Source organism: Carcharhinus amblyrhynchos, chromosome 28, assembly GCF_965287045.1.
Source record: "Carcharhinus amblyrhynchos chromosome 28, sCarAmb.v2.hapA, whole genome shotgun sequence".
In the NCBI taxonomy this organism is placed as follows: domain Eukaryota; kingdom Metazoa; phylum Chordata; class Chondrichthyes; order Carcharhiniformes; family Carcharhinidae; genus Carcharhinus; species Carcharhinus amblyrhynchos.
The window spans coordinates 11425635-11448765 of NC_137351.1; the positions used below are offsets into that span (position 1 = coordinate 11425635).

General features: G+C 41.1%; 1 protein-coding gene across 2 annotated transcripts in view; it reads right to left on the minus strand.

Moving 5' to 3' along the window:
- Positions 1 to 23131, minus strand: part of iqch (IQ motif containing H) — a 157377-nt gene that overhangs the window by 38221 nt on the left and 96025 nt on the right. For both annotated transcript variants that reach the window (XM_080214117.1, XM_080214118.1), the window contains 2 exons: positions 12511 to 12631; positions 2337 to 2623 (listed from right to left, as the gene is read on the minus strand). In XM_080214117.1, the coding sequence (XP_080070243.1) occupies positions 2337 to 2623; positions 12511 to 12631 (408 nt within the window). The remainder of the gene's footprint in view (positions 1 to 2336; positions 2624 to 12510; positions 12632 to 23131) is intronic.

A 23131-nucleotide genomic window follows, 5' to 3' on the forward strand; every position in this document is an offset into this window, starting at 1 on the left:
CCATCCTCTGGATAAATAAGTTTCTTCTGAATTCCCCATTAGATTACAAGGGACCAGGTGTGAGGTCCTATTATTTGCTTACACTAAACTTTAATGGCATGCTCGTTCCAAAGTTTGCCTCTCAGCATAATTCAAACAGGGCTTAAAAACTGCATCCAGTGACATAGTAAAACAAAGTTATTTTGTAACTGGCTGATGTCAAACCACACAAAGCAAAAGGCTGGAGATTGATTTATGTCCAAGTCCCTTGGGATAATTTTCAACAGTGCTGCCTGCATGATAATGGTGGAGTGGATCATCCACCCTTTATACAGCCCAGCCAATTATCATTCCATTGATTGGAAGCAAGAGGTTGGGTGATTTGCCTTGTTAGGTTGCTGCTAGAAGATGAAATTACACCTCCACCACAGCCCTTCCCCACCCCCCCATCCCCGACTTAATTGAATCATAGAATCCCTACAGTACAGAAGGAGGCCATTTGGCCCATTGAAACTGCACCAACCACAATCCCATCTAGCCCCTATCCCCATAACCTCACATACTTACCCTGCTAATCTCCCTGACTTTAAGTGGCAATTTAGCGTAGCCAATCAATCTAACCCGCACAGTGTTGGACTATGGAAGGAAACCGGAGCACCCGACACGGGGGGGAACGTGCAAACTCCACACAATGACCTGAGCCAGGAATTGAACCCAGTTCCCTGGGGCTGTGAGACAGCAGTGCTAATCACTGTGCCCTGTACCATGGCAACAACTTGCATTTATATAGCACTTTTTACCGCCGTAAAGCATGCCCGAGGTACTTCACAGGAAAGTTATCAAGCAGCAGTTTGACACATGAAATGTTAGGAGAGGTAACCAAAAACGTAGAAAACAGATTTTAAAGCAAGTGAGAGATGTAGAAAGGCAGAAAAGTTTTTAGTGAGGGAATTTCTGAGCCTGGGCCTCAGAGTGCTGGAGATATGGCCACCAACAGCAGAGGAAATGCAGAAGAGACCAAAATTGGATAAGCCAATTATAACACCCCACTTGCTGCCTGAACCAAGAGTATTGAATTTAGCACTAAAATTGAATCTGTGCAGTCCCTGTGTAGTCCCTTTACCCATCACCCAGCTTGGCACAGTGCCACAGTGGTTAGCATTGCTGCTTTGCAGCGTCAGAGGTGCGGTTCAATTCTTGCCTTGGTTGACTGTATGGAGTTTGCAAGGGTTTCCTCTGGGTACTGCTGTTTCCTTCCCCAATCCAAAGATGTGCAGGTTAGGTTGATTGGCCATGCTAAATTCCCCCTTAGAATCACCTTGTAGGTTAGGGGATTAGTGGAGCAAATACGTGGAATAATGGGATAGGGCCTGGGCAAGATGCTCTTTTGCAAAGTCGGTGCAGGTTCAATGGGCCAAATGGTCTCCTTCTGCTCTGTAGGGATTCTATCACTGGGGGAGTTCAGCACACAACGTCAGATTATGGAGCAGATCGGTCAAATTCACATCTAAATAAACCCTGCTTTCTGGGTGTTCGACCATTATGCATGTGTTAATCCATTTAAAGTTGGTTAAGCTCTACCGTCTATTCTCAACAAGTGAAATCATTTAATCTGGAGTGAAGTCAATCTCATTGTCTGCCTGAGAGCAGCTAGAACAGAAAACTGCAAAAATTATCCCCACAAATAATTAAAACTTTGTAAATACAAACAATAATATAACAGAGGTTAATTTGGAGACTTTAAGATTAGGACTTCAGGTACTTGTTATGAATGAACTTCCTTCTTATGGTTTATGGTATCAACCAAATCCTTCAACTTTCCACTCCGATCCCCAAACTAAATGTCACAGCTCTACATATTTGAACCAGAACCAGCGCCAGATCTGGGAATAAATTTGTAACCAATCTTACTTATCTATTATTCTCCATTTCATTTGAATTAGTTGTATTTTGGCAGGGAAACTAAGCTACTTCCCATTCAGTTAAATTGTTCTTCTGGATCAAGAGTCACTATAACAATTCAAGACCAGTTACAATGAATCTTTATATGAGTATTGAGCACTAACTTATTGCCGTTAAATATAAAGGCAGAGGGGCACTAATAAAATGCAATTTAATTAATTAAAATAATACTTATGATATTAATGTACATCCCACATGGCAAAAGCCAGCCCTTTGAGTTTGCAATTAGTTTACTGACCCGAGAAGATGGATTAGCTCATTTGGTGAATTTTATAGCTGATATGTTCGCAATGCTTCACATTATTTTTTGTAATCTCTTTTTTTTATCATCACCCAGGGAGCTGGATCTTTATTAGTCAGTCTGATATATGAACCTCAATTTGTGTTCACCTCACCTGCTGCTCCATTGTATGTGGATGTATGAAGGTCACCAGGTCAATTGAGAAGAAACCTATCAGTCCTCTGGATTTACAGGCCTCCGCAATCTTTACACACACCGAGTGCAAGTTGCCCGGATCTATGGAGCACTGTGGCACAGTGGAGCCCCAACATTCCAGTGGGCTGTTGGAATGGATCTGGTCCCCACAAGAAACCATTGACACTTCCCCTGTTGGTTCTATGAGCATGTCAATGGTGAGGTTGGTAACACTGTCCGAAGGAGGGTATGCCTCTATCACACCACCTAGGAGAAGAAGTGGAAACCAGTCAGCTCGATTGAAGAGGAGTTATTAATATTTCAGATTAATCTACTCAGATATTAAAGCAAACATGCAACAAAATTAAATACATTATGTAGTTAACGTATCTATTCCTTCACAAATAACATTCTAAAAGATTCCTCTGAATATCTCACAACAATGTTTTTTATTCCTCATTAAAGTGTTTGTGATCATTAACAATTTAAGGCATTCCCTTTTTATGAAGTTGCCCTCAGGAGATATTAGCATGTGTTACGCATCCATTTTTAGAAGTCTCGCAACACCAGGTTAAAGTCCAACAGATTTATTTGGTATCATAAGCTTTAGGAGCAGTGCTCTGAAAGCTCGTGATACCAAAGAAACCTGTTGGGCTTTAACCTGGTGTTGTGAGACTTCTTATTGCGCCCACTCCAGTCCAACGTCGGCATCTCCACATCATGCGTCCATTTTTGTAACAGTTCAATTGTATATTAGCGCCGTTCTGCTTGAGAAGTTGAAGGAGGTTTCAGAGTATTAGAGACCCAATCCAGATGAGGTCGCTAAATTGATATTAAATTTCATCATGCCAGAATACCAACACTATCATCTACCTGCAACTGCACCAGGCTGTTTCTTAAATTCAGTGACTTAGGATCAACCATGCTACTGTGAAATCAAATACAGAACTACCTATTATTAGAGAAAACATAATTCTAACATATTTTACACATAGCTTGTTTTTGCCAACCCTATTTTCTCCACCACTTTTCTACCTGACGCATCAATTCTTACTGAGCTATTGTTCTATTTCTCCAGTTCCTCACTTAGAACAAAGAACAAAAGCAAATTACAACACAGGAACAGGCCCTTTGGCCTTCCGAGTCTGCACTGACCATGCTGCCCGATGAACTAAAACCTCCTACACTTCTGGGGACCATATCCTCCCATTCCCATCCTATTCATGTATTTGTCCATACGCCCCTTAAAAGTCATTGTCGTATTTGCTTCCACTACCTCCTCCGGCAACAAGTTCCAGGCACCCACCACACTCTGTGTAAAAAAACTTATCTCGTACGTCTCCTTTAAACGTTGCCTCTCACACCTTAAACGTAGGGCCCCTAGTAATTGACTCTTTCACCTTGGGAAAAAGCTTCTGACTATCCACTCTGTCTATGCCTCTCATAATCTTGTAGACTTGCGCATGCCGCTCATAATCTTGTAGACTTAGAAGGACACCATTTTAATGTATGCTTTAATAGGGCTGCAATTCAACAATGAGAGTTACTATCACAAAGCCTGGTCCTGTTCCACGTGATACATGCACACTTTTCAGCATGGGGTCATCAGAGCGATCAGAATTGGCATCTCTTGCTGATTTCATTTCACTCTATCTTGGCACTGATCCCAACTGACCTTTGCTAATATAAGCTAACGTGGCACAGACCAAGGATCAAACCAGTATCCTCTGGGTTGGAATGGCTCAATATATTTCCCAGCACCCAAATCTAAGCCGTGTGTCATTCTTGAACCAAGTGATAAAACACATTCTATGAAAACCACAAGAGGAAGATTTTACTTGATTACAAACCGAATCTGAATGATATTGTGTACTTAACTTTATATAACACTAGAGGAAACATTTAAATATTACGGTTATTAAAATAACGTATTTTCTTAAATTTTAAGCTGGAATATTGCCATTTTAATAGTTGTTAACAGGCTCCCAGGAGCATTATTCCGAATAGAAATTGCACGGCATTAGAATTGAGTTGCTAACCGAGATCAAATTCTGATGAAATTCAATATCCATCATGGAAAAGATGCAGCAAATCTGCACTGGAGAATAGATTACCAGTTTTTAATGTGGTTTTCATCTCTGCGTGTTATCATTTACAAACAAAATGAAAAGCAGCCAAGCAAACACATCCACAATTCACGTTCCGGTATACTTGCTCCAAGCTGAATTAAAGAGTTTCTAAACATGAAAAATATCGAAGCTGTGAGGACACAATGCAACATACAGAAAACATTTTCAATAATGATGAGCAAACACTTTAGATTTGAATTTTTATGTTCTCTCTCCAGATCTCTTCCTTCAATTTTTCAAAATTGGACATGGCGCATTTTTTTTGCTAAAATGGTGCCGTCAAGTTTCTCTCTGTCATTTAAACTGAGAATAATGGATACCTGGCAGTGAGATAAAGGCTGTAATTGAATCAAGGGACTCCAGATGGCCCGTGTATAGAATAGTGGATACCTGGGAGTGATTATGAGGCTGTAATGTAATTGAGGGGTTTAAATGGTTTATTTATGTCGCCTTTCCTTTGGCACTGTGCCACCAGCAGCACCTGTGTGCTACTCCCGCCACTAATCGTACCCCGTAGTGTAAGCAGTGCAAATTCCACAGCTCTCCACCCAAATTTATAGGTTCTTCAGAGGCTCCTCCATCCCTGGCCTCAGTCCTCAAAGGCTAATTGGTAAGGGAAAAGGGAGAACTCACAGGTCTGTGCATATATGCCCGTATATATGCCATGCAGCCTGGTGGCATTGTGGTTAGCCCTACTGCCTCATAGCACCTGGGACCTGGTTTGACTCCTGGGTTGGGTCACTGTCTGTGCGAAGTTTGCACATTCTCCCCGTGTCTGTGAGGGTTTCCTCCAAGTGCTCCGGTTTCCTCCCACAGTCTGAAAGATGTGCTGGTTAGGTGCCAGAGTGGTGATGAATTGGGGAATTTCACAGTAACTGCATTGCAGTGTTAATGTAAGCCTTTCTTGTGACTAATAAATTAACTTCAACTTTAGCACTTTGAACTTTGTTTTACAGCTATGGCTGTGGTAATGAAGAAGATTCATGGTGCCTGACTTAAAGCAGTCTTTTGTTCCTTTGAGTCCAATAATGTAAAGTCCAAAGCATTTACTTCAGAGAAAGCTCTCCCATTGGACATCGTACTTTGTTAAATACAGCTCTGTGGAAAGTGACCAGTTTGGACTCTCCTATTTTAACTGGAATGTCAAAGGGATCAATTACCACATCCTCAGGACTGACTGCTTCCCATACATCATGTATCACTGCTCCATGGCACCCAGATGCAATCTGGAACCAAAGGACAGGTTCTTCACAGCACTGAAAGCTATTAACCTGGGTAAGACCTTTTCAGGATTTAAACCATGTGTGGCGTATGTTAATGTTAGCCTTACTTGTGACTAATAAATAAACTTTAAAAACTTTAAAAATATTTACAGCTCACCTAAACGTATAAACACTTTGTATGCTTTTGATACTTTTATTGCTCATCCCTATTTGACCTGACATTAGAAGATACTTTAGTGTTGGATGTGTAGTGGTGGATGTGCAGTCTCACAGTAAAAGCAGCTGAGGCTTAGTTCCCTTTGTAAAGCAACTGATTTCACATAAATCAATGTCTGGAAATAAGTTTACAGCTTATCAGATAGGGGCAGGCTAAGTTAATCAATTGTTCCTTGAGACCCAAGTCTTCCTCTGCTGGGGGCTGGCAATGTTGGAAGCACAGCCATCTCAGGGTCAAACAGTACAGGGATGAGGATAGCTGAACATTCGGAAGCTTTACTTGATTACTGTTAAGGATCAGGGAGTGTTCATAAAAAAAACTTTCTCCAGAGATTAATAGCTAGGAATAACCGTTAGCAATACAACATTTAAATGTTATTTCACTAACATCATTATGCAGCAATGCCCAGGCTTTAAGGCATTGTGCAAAATCCACAAATGTACAGATTGTACATGATCAATGCCAAGGTGTAGGCCAATTGTTTTGTTCTGCATTTTACTTTATTTTTATCACTCTATTGCTCTGTTACTGTGGATTTGTTGGTTTCTTACCCCAGGATAGATCTTGATGGAGACGTTGGCCCTTTATTCAAAACAGTTACTCGCATATTGATATTGACAAAGGTTAAATAAGACCAAGACATGGCTGGAGCTACTCTCCAAGATCTTCACACTCATCTCCGTTTAGTGTGTGACATCACGGTGACATTGCTCCTTACACACATGCTCAGAAGCTATAACAGTTAAGTCTTTAATTTTCCCGAGTCTTTATTCCCATAGTGTTACAAACACAGGGGGCGATTCTCCCGCTGCGTTAATTTTTTACTGCAGTAGGCCGGGAGATTCCAGCAGTGCTGGATGTGCAGGGTCCGAACTGGGCATCCCAGCCCACTGGCATCTGCCAGTGCCAGATTTCCAGCGGCATCAGCTGTGCCAGAAATTGGCAGGGAGGTGCATAAATTATGGTAATATTTATTACCATATATTTTAAATCCCATTAGTGGGCTCAGGACTGAAGTCGCCGGGCCCATTAACCTCTCCCACCCTACAAGAGTATTTCACTCCAGCGGGGTTTACAGTAGCTCCCCACTTTCGGTGAGCTAGTGGCCCGACCCTGCTGGACTGAAGGGACTGCCAGGTTTTGAACTACTTCAACAGAAGTTCCTTTAACAGATTTCTCCTTCTTTCTAGTAAATACAGATTTTCTGAAATGACAAACCAATTTAAAATGTCCTAACTTGTCACACACATGGCACTCCTCAATGTGTGGGACATTTTTTTCTGCCTGTGGCCCTTCTTCCTGCCACAGCGGGGACTTGGGAAAATGGCTGTCAGCACCTTTTCATCATATTACCCTGGTTGCTGTCTTGCTATACTTTGGGTTCCACAAGCCCCAAATTGACTCCCTTGGGCTGATCTTGGAGATTTCTCCCCCTCATCTCAGACAAAACGGCTTATTCGGCCTCCACTCTGCAGCCTGCAGGCTGGCAGTATATCTTTGCTTATATTTAAATCTTCCCAAGATTGTAAGAAGTCAGAGAGATTTTCATCTAAAACAGCAAAGATGTTCCCTGAGTTGTTCTCTGATCAGGTCGCTTTTGGTGTTCCATACTCACAATGCTTGGCTTGGCAGTACAATTTGTTGACGAATGAGTCAATCCTTTCAGTTCCTTCACCTGTGGGCCTTCATGAATAACTTCAGCTGGTACAGGAATTGAACCTGCCTTGTTGGCATTGCTCTGCATCACGAAACAGCTGTCTAGCCAACTGAGCGAACCAATTCCCCACTAAATATCATGTGGAGATGCCAGCATTGGACTGAGGTGGGCGCAATAAGAAGTCTCACAACTTCTTAAGTCCAACAGGCTGTTGGACTTTAACCTGGTGTTGAGAGACTTCTTACTGTACCCACTAAATATTAACAAAGATTACATAGGAATCATTGAATCCCTACAGTACAGAAGGAGGCAATGCAGCCCATCAAATTTGTACTGATCACAATCCCACCTATCCCTCCAACCCCACACATTTATCCTGCTAATCCCCCTGACACTAGGGTCATTTTAGCATGGCCAATCAACCTAACCCGCACATTTTTGGACTGTGGAAAGAAACCAGAGCACCCGGAAGAAACTCACACAGACACGGGGAGAACATGCAGACTCTGCACAGACAGTGATTCGAGGCCGGAAGTGAACCTGGGTCTCTGGCACTGTGAAGCAGCAGTGCTAACCACTGTGCCGCTATGCCAGACCAAGGCATAGCTGCTGATACTTTCTGAGATGCTCCATACTCCTCTCCTTTCAGTGAATGACGGCACTGTGACATAGCTACTTATGAACATGCTTAGTAACTATCATTAGAGTTAATCCTTTACTCGACAGTGATGAGTTAAATTTGAAAGATTGATTGCTCGATAAACCAATCTTTTAAAAACTCAGAAAAAAAAGACTCTGACCTTTCCCACATTTTCCGAATACTGCAATGCGTAGGGACTAATCAAATTGAAGATTTATTGGGCTTATTTAGGGGAAAGCCAAATCGGGTAGATCTGGAAAGTATTATGTTTAGGCTCCAGTTTGTGTTGAGATAGTTGTTCTTAGCCTGGGAAGAGTTGGAAATCAGCCAGGGTTCCCAATGTTTCCAAGTGCCTTTACTGGGAGATGCAGGTGCAAGGATATAGGGCAGGATTTTTCTTCCTCTCCGTGGCTTGTTTTATGGTGTGCTGCTCGCTGTTGGCAGAATCCCACGGTTCTGCTATTGTCACTGGGTTTCCTGTCGAATGCACCCCTTTCTGCTGGGAAACCTGCAGTGGGGATGTGCAGTCCCACTGGCATGAATAGCAGCACGAGTTTGGTGATAATGATGGGACATGACTGGATTCAGTTATGATATTGGTATACATGGAACAGCCTGTTGACATTCACCCTCAGAGCATACCTGGTTAGGTGCAGAAAGCCACTTAATGCCCATGGGACCATACTCCAGCAATTGATAACTTCTGAAGAATGGAAGTGAGGAGAATTTGGTAAAAAAAAGGTCATTAAGACGGTTGGGTGTTTTTATTAATTCACAGGAACCACTGGCAAGACCAGTATTTACTGGTCTTGAAAAATGGCCAGCTGCCTTCTTGGATACCGTGCAACTAAGTTGCTTGATAGGGCATTTCAGAGAGCATTCAACAGCATTGCTGTGGCTCTGGAGTCACATTTAGGCCAGACCAGTTAAAGACAGCACAGTCCCTTCTCTAAAGTACATTAGTAAACCAGTTTTGTTTTAATATGATAATCTGGCAATGGCATGGTCACCATTGTAGGTACTAGCTTTATATTCCAGATTTTATTTAATTAATTTTATTTAAATTCCCCAGCCGTTCTGGTGGGATTCAATATCATGTCTTCAGATTATTGGTCTGGTCACTGGGTTACTAGTCCAGCAATATAATCACTATGCTACCATGTCCTTAGTGAATTAGCATTGACAGGTTCCTGGTGATGCATGGATACTTATAGAAATCCAAGGCTCTGGATTTACTAGTTCCTGGACATAACTTCCAGTTTGTATTAATGACTCTCTTGCAAAGCGTTCCTCAAAACATTTCTTCAGTGGTGTACCGAAGGGTTACTGCACTGTTGGAGATGCTGGGCATGATTCTCCCATCCCGCTGCACAAATCTTTTAGCCCACTGGGACAGGGGATTGTTGTGTGGTCAATTCGTAGGGTTCACGTTTGTGCTGTGCTAGCATCTTCCAGCACCGGATTTCCGGTGGCCTGCACCAGAATTTGGCAGGGAAGTGCAAAGACCATTATATGGTCATTAGAATCTCATTTGAATGTGATTAACGGGCCCGTGATTAAAGTCTCCAGGCCTGCTAGCGTCATTCCCCCCCCCCCAGAGTTGTTCACTGCAGCAGGGATTGAAGTAGCTCCCCACTTTCAGGGAACTAGTGGCCCAATCCCGCCAGGGGGGCATCGGGTCCCCTGCAGAGGGTTGGATAACAGGTGGGTGCCCCTTAGGCATTGGCATGGGTCAGTGCCAAGGAGGCAGGGCAAATGGGGGAGGGCCTGGGGCAATTGGTGGGTGTGGGGGGGTCCCGCCGCCACTCTGGAGTCAGGATCGCTGAGGGAAGGAGGGAGGCCAGCGATCAGGGTAGGCTGGGGGGGTAACTCGGGAGTGAAATAGTTGGGGGGAGAGGGGCAGGGCAGGCTGTGGGGGGGGGGTGGTGGTGGTGGTCGGGGCTGGGCGGAGGACGGGCGTTGTGGGGGTCATGGGGCTGGCCAGCAATTGAGCTGGCCAGCAATCAGGAGGACATCAGTACAGGGCCACTGCGCATGTGCCAGCACTGACAGATCGACACATGCGCAGTGGCCCGCTCAGTGCGCTGATTTCAGCCTCTCCAATGGGAATAGGCCCCGTCTCCTGTAATGTAATGTACACTGAGTGTGGAAGATTCTTCTCTGAAGTCCCACTGGAAAAAACAGCATGAATTACTTCAGTTTTCAAGCAAATTTGACACCTGGAATTTTTGGAGGGGAATTTCTCCCTTTGAAGTGAAATGTTAAACAACCTTCCCCCTACAATGTATGGAAAGTACCCAAGGCAAAGAATTCTGGACAACATTGCACTGCAACTGACATTATTGGACAGATTATTTGATCATTATCATTACTGCACTGTTCGTGGGAGCTTACTGTGCATAAAGTGACTGCTGTGTTCCCTAAATTACAACTGCGACTACATTTCAAAAGTACTTCAATGGCTCTAAAGCTGAGGCTGTGAAAGTTGCTTTATGAATGCATTTTTTTAAAAATTACAACTGCTCCCAAAGGTGCAGCACAGTGGCACACTGATTAGCATTGCTACCTCTCAGTGCCAGGGACTCAGGTTCGATCCCCAGCTTGGGTCACTGTCTCTGGAGTTTGCATGGGTTTCCTCTCAGTGCTCCGGTTTCCTGCTACAGTCTGAAAGACATGCTGATTAGCTGCATTGACCCGAATTGGAGTGTGGCAACTGGGGGAATTTCACAGTAACTTCACTGCAATGTTAATGTCAGCCTTACTTGTGACTAATAAAAAAACTTTAATAGTAGTTTTAGGTTAAGAAGCAACAATTTGACTATAACCTCAGTTTTTATATTTAGAGTTGATAAATTCTTAGTGGGTTCTCTAGATTTTAACTACTTTTTAAGAAGTTATGACTGTAAACAAATGCAAGTACAACATTTTAAAACCTAAACATGTAAAATCGACCTCTACTTAAACATTTTCACAGATGCACCAAAGAAAGCATTCTTTCTGGTTGTACCACAGCTTGGTATAGCTCCTGCTCTGCCCAAGACCACAAGGAACTACAAAAGGTCGGGAATGTAGCCCAATCCATCATGCAAACCAGCCTCCCATCCATTGACTCTGTCTACATTTCCCGCTGCCTCAACAAAGCAGCCAATATAATTAAGCACCCAAGCACCCCAGACATCCTCTCTTCCATTTTCTTCCATCAGGAAAAAGATACAAAAGTCTGAGCTGAAATGTGGTACTGAATTACACCACTCAACTGGATTCAAATAGATGAATATGAATGTCATAGATATGCCATTTCTTTCCCTCCAACGTTAATCTGTCTACTAAATGAGTTGTTCCTGGAAAGTCAGGGATGAGTGTATGGCTCTATTGTAGAGCTAGAATGATACATGTATAATGGGCCAAACACACACCTGTCCAGACATTGTTTCAAGAAGGACAAAGGAGTTCTCTGGTGTTGTTTGATTTGATTTATTATTGTCACATATATTAACTTACAATTAAAAGTATTGTTTCTTGCGTGCTACAGACACAAAGCATACCGTTCAAAGAGAAGGAAACGAGAGAGTGCAGAATGGAGTGTTACAGTCACAGCTAGGGTGTAGAGAAAGATCAACTTAATGCAAGGTAAGTCCATTCAGAAGTCTGACAGCAGCAGGAAAGAAGCTGTTCTTGAGTTGATTGGTATGTGACCTCGGACTTTTGTACCTTTTTCCTGATGGAAGAGAGAATGTCTGGGGTGTGTGAGGTGCTTAGTTATACTGGCTGCTTTGTTGAGGTAGTGGGAAGTGTAGACAGAGTCAATGGATGGGTGGCTGGTTTGCGTGATGGATTGGGCTACATTCACGACCTTTTGTAGTTCGTTGCAGTCTTGGGCAGAGCAGGAACTATACCAAGCTGTGATACAGCCAGAAAGAATGCTTTCTTTGGTGCATCTATAAAAAATGGAGAGAGTTGTAGCTGACATGCCAAATTTCCTTAGTCCTTGTAGCCAAAACTTTTCACTTAGCCAACACTCCCAAAACTGATTAAGTGATCTTTTACTTCAATGCTGTTTGTGGAGCTTGCTGTGTGTAAACTGGCTGTCATGTTTGCCTACATCTCAATAGTGTCTATAATTCAAACAACACATCAGCTGTAAAGAACTTCAGAAAACACTGAGGAAGAGAAAAGCACTATATAAAATCAATGTTCTTTAAGAAACTCAATGCAACAATTTGATTTGAAAACAAACATGGGACTTTCTGCAGTATGACAAACATGTTATCACAAGAAAAATTTATACCTTGACAGAGGAACATTTGTAAGAACTTTTCCCATGTTGGGAATATTTTCTTATTAGCTGGCTGTGCATGCTCTGCCAAAATTCCAGGCAATTCCCTTGATAAGTTCAGCTCAGCAGGTTCCTATGCAACATGTTAAACACAAACATTAGCAGAGATTATACACATATAAGTGAATGTAGTTCAAAATGGAAACAGGAAAATTAACAGTCATATCAATTACCCACACAAAGAATGCAGCCAACAGTTTGCTATCACTAATATCACGTCCATACTTTAACGCTAGATTTCTTGTTCCTCTGATTCTATTTCTTTCACTCTTAAAGGACACTTAGGGCTGCACAATGGTTAACACTGCTGCCTCTCAGCGTTAGGGACCTGAGTTCGATTCCCAGCTTGAGTCATTGTCTGTGTGGAGTCTGCCCGTGTCTGCATGGGTTTCCTCCGCACGCTCTGGGTTTCCTCCCACAGTCCAAAAGGCGGCTGGTTTGGTGCATTGGCCATGCTAAATTTTCCCTCATTGTACCCAAACAGATGTTGGAGTGTGGTAGGAGATTTTCACAGTAACTTCATTGCAGCGTTAATGCTGTCGGACTTGCTGAGATTTTCTACTTGTGGCACTAATAAATAAACTAAAAAAAACATGTTTGGCTATATCTACGTACAGGAATTGAAAAATCTCTGATACCATGTGCAAGTGTTCATGTGTGAGATTTTTGACTTGAGGGCATCAGAGCAGATCCTGATACTGGATTTACTCGATGTTTGCAATCCCTGCTTCCAAAAAGATCAACAAACAATGATCATGAGTAGAAATCGTAGCCAATTTCTCCATCCCAAGCCAAAGGTTGCTGCTTCTAATTGCAGCATCCATAATTACTGCTCTAACTGAGATAAGTTAAATCAAGTACAAATTCTGGCATATTCTGGTCAGTGCCACACCATGTAGTTAATTTAGCCACTGTATCTTCGGGAAAACTAATACTGGGTTTTAATTGTGTCCTGCTGTTTGGATTTCTTTTGTAATTTATTATTACAGACATGGCCTGCTGTTTTCTGTTGGTTGCACCTGCTGAGTGTATGATGTGGCAAAGGAAGTAATTTAACATTCATTCATACAAGGAATTTGAGCTCATCATCTAAGCTGATGCTCAATTTCAGTGCTGAGGGAGTGCTGGACACGGCAGTATTTTGATGAGATGTTAAACCATCTGACAATTCCAGTCGTGAGTGTAAACACTAAAGATCCCACAAAACTATTCTAAGAACAAGGACAAGAACAGAAAATACTAGTAAATCTCAGCAGGTCTGACAGCATCTATGGAGAGAGACTAGAGCCAGTGTCTTGAGTTTGCTCGGACGAAGGGTCATCTGACTTGAAACGTTGGCTCTATTCTCTCTCCACAGATGCTGTCGGACTTGCTGAGATTTTCCAGCATTTTCTGTTTTTGTTTCAGATTCCAGCATCTGCAGTATTTTGCTTTTATCTGAGAACAGAGATTGTCCCAGAATTTTGGCCAAGGTGTTCCACTGACATCCATTAAAAAAACTTCCATTGCTATTTGTGGAATCTTGCTGTGTACAAAAGCTGACACATGCTAACCTATACTAAATCCATTCATCTGTCACACTTCCCTGCATTGGCTCTTAGAGCCATTACACCTCAGTTTAAATCCTTTCATGTCATTACCCCTCCTTTTCTTTGTAAATATATTGATGCTTTACAGGGAAAGTTAGATAATAACATGAGGGAGTATGTAAAAGAAAGAAAAGTTGATAGGGTTAGAAGAGGGTATGGGGTTGGCTCGTATGGAGCAGACATGACTTGGCCTCAATGAGAACAAAGAATGAAGAAAATTACAGCACAGGAACAGGCCCTTCGGCCCTCCAAGCCTGTACCGACCATGCTGCCTGACTTAACTAAAACCCCCTACGTTTCCGCGGACCATATTCCTGTATTCCCATCTCATTCATATACTTGTCAAGACGCCCCTTAAAAGTCACTACCGTATCCACTTCACTACCTCCCACGGCAATGAGTTGCAGGCACCCACCATTCTCTGTGTAAAAAATCTGCCTCACACATCTCTTTTAAAACTTGCCCCTCGCACCTTAAACCTGTGCCTCCTAGTAATTGACTCTTCCACCCTGGGAAAAAGCTTCCGACAATCCACTCTGTCCATGCCTCTCATAATCTTGTAAACTTCTATCAGGTTTCCCCTCAACCTCCATTGCTCCAGTGAGAACAAACCAAGTTTCTCCAACCTCTCCTCAGAGATAATGCACTCCATACCAGGCAACATTCTGGTAAATCTTTTCTGTACCCTCTCCAAAGCTTCCACATCCTCCTGGTAGTGTGGCGACCAGAATTGAACACTATATTCCAAGTGGGGCCTCACTAAGGTCCTATAAAGCATCAACATGATTTGCCAATTTTTAAACTCAATACCCCAGCCAATGAAGGCAAGCATGCTGTATGCCTTCTTGACTACCTTCTCCACCTGCATGGCCACTTTCAGTGACCTGTGTAGCTGTTCACCCAGATTCCTTTGCCTATCAATTCTCCTAAGGGTTCTGCCATTTACTGTATATTTCCTATCTGTATTAGATCTTCCAAAATACATTACCTCACATTTGTCTGGATTGAACTCCATCTGCCATCTCTCCGCCCAAGTCTCCAACTGATCTATATCCTGCTGTATCCTTTGATCGTCCTCATCGCTATCCACAAATCCACCAAACTTTGTGTCGTCCGCAAACTTACTAATCAATCCAGTTATATTTTCCTCCAAATCATTTATGTATATTACAAACAGCAAAGGTCCCAGCACTGATTCCTGAGGAACACCACTTGTCACAGCCCTCCATTCAGAAACGCACCCTTCCACTGCTACCCTCTGTCTTCTTCAACCAAGCCAGTTTTGTATCCACCTTGCCGGCTCACCTCTGATCCCATGCGACTTCACCTTCTGCACCAGTCTGCCATGAGGGACGTTATCAAAGACCTTACTGAAGTCCACGTAGACAACATCCACTGCCCTACCCTCATCAATCATCTTCATCACTTCCTCAAATGGTTTGCTTCTGTGCTATATACTCTTTGCAACTTGATATAATCTTCTCCAGTCCTACAATAGCTCCCACCCAAACCCTTCATTCTTCTAAGTATTCCTGCATCACTCTCTGACCAGCTGGACAAGCTAGGATTGAGCTTCCCACAACTTGTGCCACTCCTGTCAAATAGAAGGCTTAGGAAGAGAATGATTAACCTTTGTTTTTCCTCCCTTCCTCCTCCTCAGTGCTTTACGATGTGGTGGTCAGAACTAACCATACAGTCAGTTGTTTGATGAACACAATATTCTGTGACTTTTGTGATGTAGCCACTCAATGGCCCAAGCTGCTGTTCTGTGTTGCGACTTAAATGATTATTTATTTAAATACAGCCAACATCCCAATTACCACAAAGATCAAGAAATTTTGGCTCTGTGCAAATTTAGCAGTACTTTCAACGTATTAAATAAAGTATTAAAATGAATGCCATAATTCAAAGCAATACATATATTTAAACTTAAACATTAACCCTCATACTGAAAGATTTATTAATTATGACATTTAAAATTTATTCTGAAACGGTCACTGCAGAAAGCCTGAACAATTATATAACCCTATCCTTGTGTTGAATGCAAATCAAGTACAGTAGTTCCTGCTCCATAGTGCACAATGGGACAATAGAGTCAGGGTCTGCAAGTTGCCATGGATGCAACTCAAAAGTTTTTTTAAATTCATTTGTGGGACATGGGCGTCACTAGCTGGCCAATATTTATTGCTCCTATCACTAGTTGCCCTTAAGGTAGTGCCTTCTTGAATCGCTGCAGTCCATGTGCTGTGGGTTGACCCGCAATGCCATTAGGGAGGGAATTCCAGGATTTTGACCCAGCAATTGTGAAGGAAGATATATTCCCAAGTCAGGACAATGAGTCGCTTGGAGAGGAACTTGCAGGTGGTGATTGTCCCATGTATCTGCTGCCCTTGTCCTTCCTGATGGAAGTGGTTGTGGGTTTGGAAAGTGTCTAAGGACCTTTGGTGAATCACTACAGTGCATCTTGCAGCTAGTGTACACCACTGCTATTGAGCATCGGTGTTGGAGGGAGTGGATATTTGTAGATGTGGTACCAACCAAATTAAATGAGACTTTTTTAAAATTCTTGGAATTAAAAGAAATACACAGTGCATATATGACACAGGTTTACCTACTTGGATCTCTGCCCAGATTGAAATCCTTTTCGTTCAATTGTATTCCCTCTTCTCTTTAGGTGCTGACTGTTCCCGAGTTAAGTTTCACAGAAAGCAACTAACCCAAGTACCTTGGACAGTGAAGGAACTTATATTTTCTGTGTTGTTAGTCTAGGCCCCCAGATTATTAATGCTTTAATTTGACCATTTCACATTATGCCCTTTCTTGGAATACAAGGGGTGTGGGTGGGGTCATTCAGCCCTTGTGCCTGTTGCACTATTCAGTTAAATCATGGCTGATCTGTACTTTAATGTCATTTAGTTCTATAAATAGTAAAAATAATGCCAAACAAAAAGGTCAATTGCAGCTTTAAATTTTCAACTGATCCCCCAGCCTTTCTTGGGGAGAGAATTTTGGTTCTCCACTGCTTGTTGTGTGAAGTGCTCTCCAACATCACCCCCAAAGGGCTAATTGAATTTTGTGGTTATGCCCACTAACTCTCTAGACTCCTCACATCAGAGGAAATAGTTTCTCTCTGTCCACTCCATCATGAGTCAAATGGAGATCAGGTGTAGCACTACATAAATACAAGTCCTTGTTTTTATGAACAAGAGCAAGCTACTCAGCCCCTTTGGACCTGTTGTGTCATTCAGTTAGATCATGGTTGATCTTCACCTCCACTCCATTTACCTGCCTTTCCTCTCTATCCCCTGATATATTTACCTAGCAAAATCCATTAACGTCAGTCTTCAAAGTATCTATTGATCCTGCATCCACAAACTTTTGGGATAGACAGTTCCAGATTTTCATGGGAACTTGTGGACACAATGCTTCCCGATTTCATTCTTAAATGACCTATTTCTAACATTAAGTTTATGCCCCTATCTGATCTGCTTAACGTTTCAAGATCATGATTTGATCACTTCTCAACCTTCAAAACTGAAGGGAACAAACCACATTCATTCACCCTGTCCACTTATTATGGTGATACCCCTCTGAGACTAATGTATTCTTTTCTGAGGCACAATACCCAAAACTGATTGATCATGGTACTCAAGCCTGTGTTTGCCCAAGACTCTGTGCAGCCTTTAAAAGGGGCCATGGCAGTGCACCTGTGGTATTGCAACGATAATCTTTAATTATCAAAAATGACTGCTAGCTTGGCAATGCTTCCACCTCTGGATTAAAAAGCTCTGTATTTGTGCCTCATATTAGCACCTGAGCATTAACCCACACTAACATCCTATTGCAAAATTAAAGGAATATTGCATTGTTAAAAGGGTAAGATATTACTCTGACACCCTGTCTCTTTGTGCCATTGGCTTGGATGCAATATTGTAGGAGCAAGGGCTTCAGCTGTTGCGGCTAACACTCAACCCATATCTAATACCTAGAGGCCGTTCACCTCATGTAGGATATTTCTGGTGTAGGATGGTTGTCACATTTGCATACAGCACAGTCACTGTTCTTAAAAAATTCTTCATGGAAACATAAAAGATACAAGATAAGTGCAGATGTTTCTTTGTGAATTTAAATCAGTAATATAATGGCTGCATTGCTTTTATGAATTAATATGCTTCTTGAATCCCTTCTCTGTAATTAGTGTGCCTTTTTAAGAGTAATTATATGAGATGTTGTTCACTATCTATGATATAAAAAGGTATATTTTTTTAAATCGAGAAAAGCTGAACTATCAATATTTGCAGTGTTAGAAGCACAGTAAAAGTATTGCACAATCTCCTTGTAAAAGGGATCGCTGTATGTTAGCATATTACTATACAAATGCTTCATTTTTTTTGCCTTTCACTGTTAATGGAAAATGTTTTGTAAAATATTTGTTGCATCTATTGAACCCATCTGAGACAATTTCCTCTTATATCTAATGACCCATCACGCTTATGTGAAATGCAATTCGATGTGGCTTCAGCATGCATTAAGTGGAATTGAGAGCTGCATACAGACTCTGTGTCCACATGGTATTATCTGCTCACTCTTCCTTGAGAGGCTGCATCGCTCATTATCCAGACTTCAACCCCAGTTCCACAGAAAGGCTTAGGTCTGTTTAAAATTGAAGAGCCTTTTTTTTATAACATAATAGGGGCACATATGTTATGCTGGAACACATAAGCAGAAAATAACTGCTTTAAATGCCTGGCACAGGACCCAGACGCTCTACTGTCTTGTACTCTCTTCTGTTCAGCTACATTTTCTTTTCTTAAATACCACATGGGGTCCACTTCCTTCTTTTCTTTGGATTAATTACCCTTCTTCAAGCTGAGACCAATTATACGCAATAATTAAAGTATACACATGTAGTTTAGAAACGGAGTGAAAAAACAGTATCTGGATACAGTTTTCTAAAAAAAAAGTTACAATATTCCTTGGACTAATTTCCTTATCTTCTTGCTAGGTAAGGTTTGATGAGCATTCACTGTCTTCTTGCATTTGTCTCAAATTGGCTTTTCTTCATTGCAGTATGTCAGTAGAAACCAGCCATGAAGGGCATCACAACTGAACTTGACGTTCACCTAACATTTGTATGTCTGATCTTTCTGACAGTAGTTGCCAGAGAGTCAACTGTGCTGGCCAAATCTTTTTCCTCCCTAACCTGGCAATGTGGAGCACAATTGTCACCCTGACTTAGGGCAGCTTATTCAATGCAGACCAGAAATCAAATCTGGGACTTTCTAGGCTGTGTGGCTTAGCCTTTATCAGTGGAGCCTGCATGGTGTTTTTTTTTGCTGGAAAAATCTTTTAAAGTTAGGTGCCTATCAAACAGCGCAAACTGTCATCTGTGCTTCCTATATTAACAGGTTTATGAGGTGCAATTAATTAGGCACCATCATACTCAAAAACCTTGAATGTTTTCTACACAGCACTCTAATAAACCTGTCACTGTGATATAAGACAAAATTAAATAAAAAGTGTCAGATCATTTTCGCAGCATACATTACAAAACTCCTTTTTCAGTTTTCTGGCCACAGATACCAATTATTTTGTACTGTTATTTCTATTGGATTTAGATCGAGTACATATTTTCTTCACCTTTCTTTGTTTACAAAGAATTTTCTGTTACTCTTTCTTTCTTTGTTACTTCTGCTGTACTTTGCACTAAAGCCTCTCCATTTCTCCATATCCCTCTTTTCCTTTCAGGCACTCCTTAAAATTTATGTTCTTATGTTCTTACCTCTTTGAACAAGCTTTTGCTCACCTATCCTAGTATTTCTTTATGTGACTCGATGTCAAATTGTTTTGACAATGGTCCAATGAAGCATCTAGGGACATATTTTTTAACCAAATTAAAGATGCTGCATAAATGCAAATTGTTGTTCTAGTTCTAAAATGAGTTATCTTTTATTCCTCAAGGACTGGAAACTTCTAATGCTTTCATTTGTGAGTGTATTTATCCAATAGTCCCATAAATGCCCACCCTTTCCATACTTTTCAGTTAATTGGAGCACAATTTTAGCCCCTGTTCCCTTGTCTTCCCAATATCTTTGGCATAATTCACAACATGCCAGTGTTTAATTTAAACCGTACTCATTACCAATATGACAATAATTATATTTTAAAGTTTAGTATAACAATCATTATCAAAGACCAACAGCTGAATATGATAGTTCCAGGCTGTGAGATGTTCAAATTTGCAATATAAAAATGGTTCTCAAATGGCATGACTAATAGAACTGGTTTAGAAAGTAATTAGTTTACATAAAACTCTTATTTAAATAGCAAAATCCTGCAATGAAACAGTGCACAGAAAGAGCGAGCAGTGGGGAACCACAGCAAAATGTTACATTAAATTCCTGGGGCTTCAGGTAATGCTTGATGAGATATAGAATCAATTCGGGCTTTGCAGTTCCTTGTATTACAGAAAGCAGCATAACTTGCCTCGCATTACAATGCATTGTCAGGTGAAGATTACAGTTATACTAATCCACACGATAATAATGGGAGGAAAATACAATGAATTCTCAAATTAGTGAACAAGGAGAAACTAGAAATATTTCCCAAAATACTATACTTTTTCACAACTTGAATCATTAAGTATTTTTTAGTCTCTCTGGGACAGACACTAACTGCAGTCAAAACGCCTAATGGGTAACCAGATTACAAGCATTTGCCATCGGTACTTCGAGCCAGGTGGTAGGAGGTGCAAAATGACAGCTCAAGAATGAATCTTCCATCTGATTTTCATTCAACACTACAACCCAGGTGAACTAAATAACAATCCAAGCGAGGTGTGGAAGGGAAAACTTTGTTCATTGCTCCAACAAACTGCCATTCGCTCAGATAAATCACATTTTTCTGTCATTTTGGCCCAAGACCACAAGGTCTCTATTTGTTCCACATTGCACCCTCTCAATTCTTGCACCTAATTTATTTTTGCAAGCTAGCCACTCTTGATATTACAAGATGTTGACAACAAGTACATTCATAGAATTTAATAAAAGCAAATTACTGCAGATGCTGAAATCTGAAACCAAAAGAGAAAATGCTGGAAAATCTCAGCAAATCTGGCAGCATCTGTAAGGAGAGAAAAGAGCTGACATTGAGTCCAGATGACTCTTTGTCAAAGCTTTGACATCTGGACTTGAAACATCAGTTCTTTTCTCTCCTTATATATGCTGTCAGACTTGCTGAGATTTTTCAGCATTTTCTCTTTTGCATTTATAGAATTTGATAAAGCTGGGTTTGTATACATGGCAGATTGTGGCAGTGAGCAAGCTTCACAGAGTGCTAAGAGTTATGGGCAACACTAAGCACTGACTCCAGATAAACACAAGGAGGTCATCCAGAATATGAACCCATTGCTTTTGGACCAGCTTTGCTTTTCACCATTTCACTATTTTTCTTTTTATTCCCAAATCCCTGTACACACTACTTGCATTGTTTTATTTGCTACTGCAGTGCATTTAAAACATTTTAAAATCTTCGTTTTAATTGATTGTTTCATACATGGTGAATATTTGTATTAAATAGCATTGCGTGTTTTTGTGTTTTTACAAAGTTGCTGGAAAAATTCAATCCCTGAAAATGCCATTAAAAAATCCTATTTTTAAAACTGTCAGATAAGACCCTCTGTAACTGTGGCAATGATTCAGATGAATGTTAAAAATCATCTTTCCAATTTTAACCAACATTCTTCCCTCAGTCTAAAATCAGCAAAAAACAAATTGAATGATCATTCACCTTTTGGCTGACTTGTGGCATCTGGCTGTTGATAAAACTACCATTGTATTTGACCATATAAAAACAGTCATTGTACTTCAAAGTAATCAATAATACATGGAGTCCTCTGAATTGGTTCTGAGGAAAATGATAAAACACTGGATGTGTGTGCGTTTTTCTACACTTCAATGGGGAGGTTACAACGTAGTAGATGTAACAGTGTGTATACACAAATATGAAATGCAACAAGAGTATGAAAAATGGTGGAAATGCATAGCACATTGGCTATTATCCGTAAGACAAAAAGTAATCTTTCTGGTGTGATCCTCCAATGGAACTGGCAATCCTTGTTTATAGGGTTGATCAAAACCAAAAAGATAGCACTAAGCATTGTCTGGCCGACTTTTAAAAGGTTACCCTGGAGTATCTCCTTTACACTCAGACTTTTCTTACTATTTCATGACAGTCTGCAACAATTCTGTCATCTTTGCTCAATGTGGATATTTACGGGAATCATTACATACGGTTTTACAATATGCTTCCTTACTACGGTATTCACGTTAAGCTACGAAAGGCGCACTATGTTAGCAAATGCTATCATCTGCAGCAGCTTATGCTTTAAAATGTTTAGACATAGACATGGAGGAAGATTCATTTATTTTTTACTGTTCCTTTCTTAATACAGCATATTTTAGAACATTCCACCCTGCAGGGAAGGACCCCTATTGCTCCACCATATTGAAGTGTGTGCCTGATGATATTTTATAGGACAAGCTTACAAGATCAGACCTGATTACACATCTGAAGATGCAGACGTTCCTTTTTAAAATGAAAGAAAATATCTTTTATTTTAGTAATGATCAGATAATCTAAACTCCCATAATTGTTAAAAACATACAAAAAAAATCGATTCAAGAGGTGTAATAAACAACAAATGTGGCCCGACATATTCTGCCATATCATTTCAGCACTTTGCTTGCATTGTGGTATCAATGCTAATAGTCTGAATTTGTCACCATGATAATCAGAGGGCCCAATGATGTACCTGTACGGTCTACAGGTGTGTAAAAAATTTAGTAAGGAGAATGTATTTTTTTTTAATCTGGTGGTGTAGCAGTTAAGATGCTCATTTCACATTATTGTAGGTTGGTGCCTCAGGGGTTTGTCTGATAATTGAATTCACCAGGGAAACAGATGATCAGTTTTATCAGCTCTCA